At 37.1% G+C, this 9,378-nt stretch overlaps 1 protein-coding gene across 1 annotated transcript in view; it reads left to right on the top strand.

Moving 5' to 3' along the window:
* The window catches only part of BCLAF1 (BCL2 associated transcription factor 1), a 16,561-nt gene that overhangs the window by 410 nt on the left and 6,773 nt on the right, over nt 1–9,378 (top strand). Inside the window, exons 2-7 of the mRNA XM_029084181.1 lie at nt 591–1,496; nt 2,973–3,644; nt 3,762–3,931; nt 6,654–6,759; nt 7,715–7,799; nt 8,517–8,692. Coding sequence (XP_028940014.1) covers nt 591–1,496; nt 2,973–3,644; nt 3,762–3,931; nt 6,654–6,759; nt 7,715–7,799; nt 8,517–8,692 — 2,115 coding nt within the window. The remainder of the gene's footprint in view (nt 1–590; nt 1,497–2,972; nt 3,645–3,761; nt 3,932–6,653; nt 6,760–7,714; nt 7,800–8,516; nt 8,693–9,378) is intronic.

The raw sequence follows: 9,378 nt of genomic DNA, 5'->3' as shown, positions 1-9,378 counted from the left end.
TTCCCTGTGATTTGTTCTGTATTTCTCATGCGGCTCTTCAGATCTGGAGTAACTTAAGGCTTCAGCAGATAAGCTTAGCTATAGCTTGTCTTTTCAGTTGCCTCTGGCCATTTCCTCATCTTTCTTACTGGTGGACATTACCATTTCCCATAAAAGAAGTGGCTGAATTAAATGTTTACTGCCTCATCAGCTGCTGTCCACAGCCTGGCGTATTAAACCGGCAGTCATGTAACTTTGTGTTCCAGGCTGTGAACCGTGGTGGCTGAGGAGCTGAATGCCGTGCTCCAGAGTGGTGCTAGTCTCTAATAAAATGGCAGGGCAGGCCACTGAGGCTGGTAATGTCTTAATCATGTGATGCTGAAGATAAGTTTCACAGTTCTGAAGAGTATAGACGTGTTTATTATAACCTTTTGAGACAGAAGTAATAAATAAAGGTAGATTGTGGAAGCTACTTTAAGACTGTTAGTCCACTTCCTACCACTCTTACTGCATTTGAGAAATCTACCATTTAGTGTCAAGGCACTTTTTTATCCTTTTTTTTTTTCAGTTATCCAGTTGTCAGATGTTAACATTTTGCTTTTTAATTTTAGTTCTAGGTCTCGGTCAAGGACGTATTCACGATCTCGCAGCAGGGATCGTGTTTATTCTAGAGATTATCGCAGAGATTACAGAAATAATAGAGGAATGAGACGTCCCTATGGTTACAGAGGAAGAGGTAGAGGGTATTATCAAGGAGGAGGTGGTAGATACCATCGTGGAGGTTATAGGCCTGTCTGGAACCGAAGACACTCCCGAAGCCCTAGGCGTGGCCGGTCACGTTCCAGAAGTCCAAAACGAAGGTCTGTGTCTTCCCAGAGGTCCCGGAGCAGATCTCGTCGATCTTACAGATCTTCCAGGTCCCCAAGGTCCTCTTCATCTCGTTCTTCATCCCCATACAGCAAATCACCTGTCTCTTCCAAAAGACGCGCGTCTCTGGAAAAGCAGGCAAAGAAAACTGAAGGGGCTCCTTTGCAAGATAGCCCTTTGAAAAATAAATCACAAGATGAACAGAAAGATACATTTGAACATGACCCATCAGAGCCTCTTGACGATTTTAACAAATCGGCAGCAGCTTCTGGCGACATTTGGCCTGGCCTTTCAGCGTATGATAACAGTCCAAGGTCACCCCATAGTCCTTCTATTGCCACCCCACCTAGTCAGAGTTCATCTTGCTCTGATGCCCCTTTGCTTAGTACAGCCCACTCAGCAAAGGACACACCTCAACATTCCCATTCCATTCAGCATAGTCCTGAGAGGTCTGGCTCTGGTTCTCTTGGAAATGGTTCTAGCCGTTACAGTCCTTCTCAGAATAGCCCATTGCATCACATCCCTTCGAGGAGAAGCCCTGCAAAGACAATCCCATCACAGAGCGCTCCCCGTGAGGAGGCTCGAGTGCGGTCATTCTACCCTGAGGGTGGCGAACAGGAAACTGCAAAAGGTGGAAAGTTTACGAAAAGGTAAGAATTAAATTATAAGCCTGATGTTGCATCTTAAAGTGCTGTGTGTTACAGAGTTTTGACAGCGTTATCACTGTGCCTTGAAAAATGCAATATGGGATACCGTGGAATAAGTATTACTAATTTTAGTTTGGAACATACACCTTTTCCTCCTAAGATGCTTCAGGTTCTTGGTCGTTGGCTAGAGGAGATAGGGACATGTATGCTTGAGGAAAAACTGGTTTGTGCTTTTCCTTTACAGTATATTTTCTTATATTCAATTTACTGTTCAGAAAACTCTTAACTGGAATAGTGCATCAGACTTGCTTGTTTGATAGTGAGTTCTGTTCAGATATTTCAAAATTTTAATGCTGCGTGTAGTTTGAAATGCAGATCTTCTGGAAGTCTAAAAATGCAGATGTTGTACAGTGATTTCTTTGTTAACATAAACAGCGTCCATTGCTAACTGTGTGGTGCAATATGGCAACTTTGATACCTTGACTTGCATTACGTATGAAAGAGGGTAGGTCTTGGTATGCTTGGGATGTAATTCTGTTGACGTGATGGACAACATATTTAAAATCGAATGTGTATTTTACAAGTAATGTAAAATACTTAAATTTGCTCTTAAAATGTTTGATATATTAGTAATTTTAAAAAGCTGTAAAAATCTTGCTGACATTAGACTGCTCCTTTCTAATGTGACTTGTACTTCAGTGGATTTCTTATAAAATCAATTATAGAGCAAAGCTGTTACTATGTAATATAGGTTTGATGGTAGGCTTTTAAATGAATTTGTCCAGTCAGTGATTTTTTTATGTAAAAATACACTGCTTAGAAGATCAAAAATACGACTTCCAGTGGGTTATATGTACTAGAATTGGTGAACGTATTAGGACCTATGTGAAAATAGTGTCTAGATAAGGCAGTGGCTGAAATAACTAATTGGTAAGTGTGTTTTTGTGTTTAGTACAGCTGCCTTCTAAAGGTTCCCTGCTTGTGCACAATATAGTGAATGCATTAAGCCTTTGTTGTATTTTAGAGTTTTCTTAAAACTGTGCAGGATCTTGAAAATTATTCCTTTTTTTTTATATGGTTCTCTTCTAAGTTTTTCACTAATGGAAGTACAGAAATGAGTTGCAGTCTGTATTGGCAGATTTCATTTGAATTTGATGGAAAAAAATGACTGGTATAAGAGAATGTGAAACTGGGTACTGATTAAGAAAGAGCAAACAAACTACTAGCTCTTTTATAAACTCGAGCAGAGAATTTCTAGGTGTTCTGCAGAAAGGTATTATGTTCTTCAGATGCCTCCAGTAGTCCATAAATGATAGTGGGTACGGCGTTAACAGTGTGCGAAGCATTGCATGCTAAAGTTGAATTGCTCAGAGGAATGTATTTTCTTCTTCTTGATGTGGAATTGACACAAAAGAGGAATGCAAGTGAACTGGAATGAATGCAATCCAGAGTTACCAGTCTCTTCTTTGCTATCCACAGGTACACAGATGAAGAGTCTAGAGTATACCTGCTTGATAGGGGTAATACCAGGGAGAAGGAGGCCCAGAAGGAGAGAGGATCAGAAAAAGGGAGGACAGAGGGAGAAAGGGAATGGGAGGAACAGGAAACTTTAGATTTTTTTGTTGATAAAGAGACTGGGAAAGAAAAGTTTAATGACTCTGAAGGGGAGGACACAGAGGAGACAGAGGATTACAGACAGTTCAGAAAGTCTGTCCTGGCAGATCAGGGTAAAAATTTTCCTACCGCATCTCACCGGAATTCTGAGGAGGAAGGAGCCAAATACAAATCTAAAATATCAATCAAGGGCAATAGAGAGAGCGATGGATTTAGAGATGAGAAAAGTTATAAGCTTAAAGAGACTGGCTATGTAGTGGAAAGGCCTAGTGCAACAAAAGATAAGCACAAGGAAGAAGACAAGAGTTCTGAGAGACTAATGATGAAGAAAGAAACTCAGTCACCTGAGCAGGTAAAGTCTGAAAAGCTCAAAGAACTCTTTGATTACAGTCCCCCTCTACACAAGAATCTGGATGCGAGAGAAAAATCCACCTTCAGAGAGGAGAGCCCACTTAGGATCAAAATGATAGCCAGTGACTCCCACCGTCCCGAAGTTAAACTCAAAATGGCACCAGTACCTCTTGATGATTCCAATAGGTAAATTATTCCACTTTACAGTGTGGTTTTCCACCTGCCTGCAGTGTCGTTCATCTTTATTTAAACCAGTGGTTTCTTTTTGTGTATCTTTTTTTTGTTGTTGTTGATGCATTTTAGACCTGCTTCCTTGACTAAAGACAGGCTGCTTGCTAGCACACTTGTCCATTCCGTCAAGAAGGAGCAAGAGTTCCGATCCATCTTTGACCACATTAAGTTGCCACAGGCCAGCAAAAGCACGTCAGAGTCATTTATTCAGCACATTGTGTCCTTGGTTCATCATGTCAAAGGTACGTATTCAGTTTATCCTACCAAATACACGTTCTGACAACTTCATTTAAGCCTGTTTGCTATTTCTAGTACAGGAAGATTTCAGCCCTCTTTTTATGTTGATTTAGTCAGACTTTCTTCATTTTGAAGTACACATAAAAACAATACCCACAGGAACTGGTATCACAAAAAAACAACCAAGCAATGTGGAGCATAATAGCAGTTATACTGTGTCTCTGGATAAATTTTTGAGCCTCAGTAGCATGTAAAGTTTGAATTTTTGCAGTGTAGTTTAAACAATCTTTTCTTAGTTCTATTTGAATGGCTCTAACATACAATTTTATATTGAGTGGTGCACTGAGGGTTGACAGGTGTCTTTTGCACTGTAAATACAATGCAGTTCCTCTTGGAGCACCCCAGAGCTCATTTCCAAGTTCTTATTAGAAGGGTTTTTTTATCTCAAAGTAATAGATTTAAGAAACATCGTGCTCTAAATGATACTAAAATACACTGTGATATTTCATTATATTCTTATTTGACAGTATTGTAGTGCTGAAGCCAGGAATTTCACTTACAGGAACATGACAGTGGCTAAATAAACCTGCATTAAATGAATTATGCACTAATTGTTTTCTGACTTAACAGTAGTGGCTGTTGCTTAGTATAAACACCAAAAAAACCCCCAAGCAACAACAATAAAAACAAACAAAAAACCACCCCAAAACCACCAAAAAACCAAACCCAAACCATCAAAGTAGAGGTATTTCATGTAGGTTGCATATCCTGTCAAAGTTTTCTGATGGAAAAGTAGATAATTCCTTAAGAACAGATAAGTCCAGAGAGGATATCCAGACAGTTCTTTAAATGCTTTTTTCCCCATAGCATTTAATTTTATTTCACTGGGCTGTTGTCTTGTTCTTGTGTTTAATGTACTGAGATAACATGGAAGAATTTGCTGATGAAAATAGTTTTGTTGTATCATCATACAAAGAGGAAATGTGGAAATGCTTAATTAGGTGACAAGTTTCAGCATATTTGTATGTAAGCATTGTTTTTTAAGATGCTTAGCTCCTAAAATTGTTAAGATTTGCATGCCAGAAGTATGTGCTAAGGTTCCCTTAAGTCTTGTTTTGTTGGCAAAATTGAGGTCACTAAGGCCAAATGATTTCTCGCATTTTGAATTCACTTATAAAGAAGAAAGTAATAGTCAACAGTAATAAATTATGATGATGTATTAGATTTTTTTTTTAAATATTGGAACACTTTTGTAGAGTATAATCTTTGTGAAAGTATCTTATTTTATTGATATGTAAAGAGATTTAAGACTCAGTCCAATGAGAGCTTCTATACATTTTTGGCTTATGTGGTACATATGTAGGCTGTAGGTGAAATAATATTCCTGAAACTCTCATGTGTTGATCACAGAATAGACTGTTTTTCTGTAAACTTTTTATGTTAAACAAATGCCTGGTAAATGTAACAGCTTAAGGCCTATCTGGTAAAGTTACTAGAATATGTACAGTTATGGTTGTTTTTGAAAGCAGAACCTCTCTTTAAGTTGCAAATTTACTGTGGTCTGTGATCAGATTGTAGTAACTCAGTTCTGACAAATTGAAGTTATGTTCATTATTGGTGTGATGCGACCAGTCTGAACAGCTCTTTATTAATGTAGAGCTGAAAATGCCCAGTGATGTTTTCTTTTTCATTGTAACTAGGTCCTGGAATGTGTTTTGAAATGGCAAAATCCATGTTACAAAAGTAAAATAGCTGTTGAAAGATACAGATGCCAAACAGGCAAAGTTGAACCTTCTGTCTTCCTGGCAAAAATGGCATAAAAACAGAGTTGCTAGCTCAAATTCCTGTGTTTGATGGAATTATGATTGAGGCACTACCCTTGTAGTGGCCGTTTCAAGTTTTAATGGTTGGTTATGAGACAAATACTGGATGCTGGGCGGTAAGTTGATACAGATGTATGTTGACCTGTTAAGCAGATAGCTTGCTTCATATGTAACATTTCATAGCTCATGACTTTATGTATTTCTATATTACATTTAAACACATTTGTTGAGCTGGTTTAAAAACTGAGTTTTGCTGTTGGTAATTTAACTGTCTCTGTTTTTTAGAGAAAATTTGTCAGAGAAGTTGTCAAGTTTGCCAAGATGCCAGATGCTTAAATGAATTTATTTACATTAAGGTGTGTTAATTGTCTTGGATCGTTTATCATCACGACTTCAAATCAAGAAATTGTATTTCTTTGAGAAATGACTTGTTAGGTCATTCATATAGTTACTGAAGTATACATGAGTTTTCACTGAATTAACTCTTATTTTAAGTTAAAGATAAGATGACTAGTAAAAGCTACTTCTTGCAAGTATTCATAACTCAAAGTAACTTCATTTTCTCTTATCGACAAAGTATAAAATAACTGTTAAGAAATTGCTCCTTTGTTTTTCATCAGAGAAAAATGTCATTGAAAATGAGCAAGTCCAATCAGTAAATGATGTTTGAATTAGATGTAATGCAGTCATGGCATAGTTATAAGTAGACTTTTAGTGATGCTGTGCACTGTTACTTTGTTTGGGTTACAGAATGTGTAAAAATAGGGAAAATGCCACGTTTGCTTGTCCTGATAGATTTATTGAAAATACTATATTTTTGCCTGTTACTTACCTTTGTCGGGAGTAAAATACCTGTCAGTTGGATTAAACTAATGAAACAGTGTTTTTCTATTGTAACCAACAGAGCAATACTTCAAGTCAGCGGGAATGACCCTAAATGAGAGGTTCACTGCATATCAAAAAGCTACTGAAGAACACTGCACCCGGCAAAAGAGCCCAGAAATACATAGGTATATGTTAACTGCATATGTAGATGCTTTGTGTTTCAAATAATGTCTGTTAATATTTCTTTTGAGAACCCAAAATATTTCTTCTAATCCCTATGGAGTAATGTGTCGATTTCTGTGTAAATACAAAATACCAAAAAACCCCACCAAATCCCCCTTCTGTAAGAGAGAACTCATCTCAGCCAAGTCTGGCTTCGTCTGTGGTTTTATAGCAGATGTCTTCTCTACCTCTGTATCTCATTTGGGATATATTTACTTTTCTCACATGCAGTGCTCAAATATTGAGGGGCATATGTCTTGAAGATGAAAAGAAGCCCTGTACATGCATCTTTATTCTTCAGTGTGAAATGTTCCATCTCATGCTACTTTAGTTTTTGTGTGTGTTAATTTACAGCCATTTTTTGAAAAATCTGAGCCTGAAAGGTAAGATGGTAGGCATGCAGATGTAGTTTCTGATCATGTGCTGTAATTTTTTGATGCAGTGTACTATATTTGTGTTGCATGTGAGGATATATTATCTCCATAGTCAGTATCCAACTTTGTATTTTCTTAACTGTTAAGTATTTTTGACTTTACAGCAAACTATCATAGTGTTGATGATTTCTTGGGCAGGGGGGGAGGGGGTGTGGAGAGGATGGATTTTCAACTGACTACATATACTGATCTTTTGAAATAACTCATTAAACATTTACTGTTTCTTCAAAGCTGTACTTAGATGTGAAGAATCAAACTGCCTATTTTCTGTATTTGTGTTTTTAACATACTTCATACCAGAACAGAAACAAGATTTTTAATCTTTAGTCTGCTTCTGTATTCTGATGGTGGGGCTTTACTCTCAAAAAGTTTGTTCTGCTGCAAAAATGACTTGTTTCTCAGTTTTCTGTTAGAAAAAAAAAGCCTGAGGCCATCAACAGTCACATACACGTATGGCAAGACACTGCTTTTATTTTACATTTAGGAGGATTGACATCTCTCCAAGTACCCTGAGGAAGCACACCCGTTTAGCAGGTGAAGAGAGAGTCTTTAAAGAAGAAAGTCAAAAAGTAGGTTCTAAGTAAACATCCTCTCTGTATTTCTAAACTTGATTTATTGTGCTTCCCTTTAAATCTGAACTTCTACTTTGTGTATAAAAATACAAAAAATAATTTGTATTTGTCATATCTGTAGTATTTGCATTTAGAACAATTTTTGGTTTTATCCTTTGAGTAAAACATCTTACCAAGAAGCTAGTTTATGTAGCATGATTTTGCTATGTTGATAACGTGGCGTGTAAGGTCAAGTCTTCTCCCACCCTTCCTTTCTTCTTAGGCTTTTCTTGAACAATTTTGTGGCACTAAGCGGCCTGAGGACAAAGAATGTGGGGGGAGGGGGGGCAACAAAAAAGTACTGAGGTGGTCAGTGAGTAGTATGGTTTAATTGCAGAGGTGCTTGTGCTCTATTAAAAACAGTTCACCAGAAGAAATTAATACTTAAACATCCTCCTAAACCATGTATCGTGGTCTGTCTGCATCAAAAAATAGGTATCCCATTGGCTTGATGGGAATGCTTGTTTGAAACTGAAATTCTTAGCTGGTCATTTTTTAGATCTAGCTGTTGCATGTGAAGGACTTTGATTTAAAATCAATTTTTGTGCTGAAAAGTTTGTTGAAAAACAGGTTCTCACTTCTTCAAAAATACATGCACAACTTGCCTTTTCATTCAGATTCTGTCCTGGATGTTTTATTTCAGAATTTTGTTCCAAAATATTTATTTGCTTACAGGGAGATAAAAAATTAAGATGCGATTCTGCTGATCTTCGTCATGACATTGACCGCCGTAGAAAAGAGCGAAGTAAAGAGCGAGGAGACTCAAAGGGTTCCAGGGAATCCAGTGGGTCAAGAAAGCAGGAGAAAACTCCAAAAGATTACAAGGATTATAAATCTTACAAAGATGACAGGTAAATACTTAAAGTCCCTATTATAGGTTTTTAGCTTCTAATTAGCCTTTTTTAATTGTAAGCTTAATTGCTTTCAATTTTCAATGTATAATGGAACATTTAAATTTAAACAATTAAAATTATTTGTTTTACAGCAAATATGTATTATCTCTCTTTTACACGGCTTATGGTGGATGAGGACAAAAACTTTGGAATAGCAAGCTAACACTGAAAAAAAAAATGACAAATTAATCTGTCCTATTATCCAGGCTACATCAGGAGGTTGGACTTCAATGCAATACATTTCTATAAACAGTTTGTGTAAGAACTTTGGTTCGTTATGCTTGATTCCGCACTTTTTCAACTCATAACACCCAGAGTATGAGAATCTTACTGATACTTAGGTTTTAACATGGGTGAGAAGGGGAGTTTTTGTCTAAAGCCAGTGGGCTGTTTTTAAGAAAAAAATGTTAGCATATCTCAGTGGATACTGTGTGGCAGTGGTAAGATTACTTCAGGTATGACCTCCCTTTGAATAGAATCTTGAAATCTTGTAAATTGGGTCAAATTAGTACTGCTATGGGGTTACTAGAAGTCTTGCTATAGGATTTATTTTTTTCCCTGTTTTGTACTGGATACACAATGAATTTTTACTTACGCTTCCTGTTTCCCATTTACTTTCTGACTTTGGTATCCACGTTAATCTT

The sequence above is a fragment of the Antrostomus carolinensis genome, unplaced genomic scaffold (assembly GCF_000700745.2).
Source record: "Antrostomus carolinensis isolate BGI_N321 unplaced genomic scaffold, ASM70074v2 scaffold17220, whole genome shotgun sequence".
NCBI classification, from domain to species: domain Eukaryota; kingdom Metazoa; phylum Chordata; class Aves; order Caprimulgiformes; family Caprimulgidae; genus Antrostomus; species Antrostomus carolinensis.
Note: the sequence above shows the minus strand (reverse complement) of the source record. Positions and strands in the feature narration are given on the sequence as shown.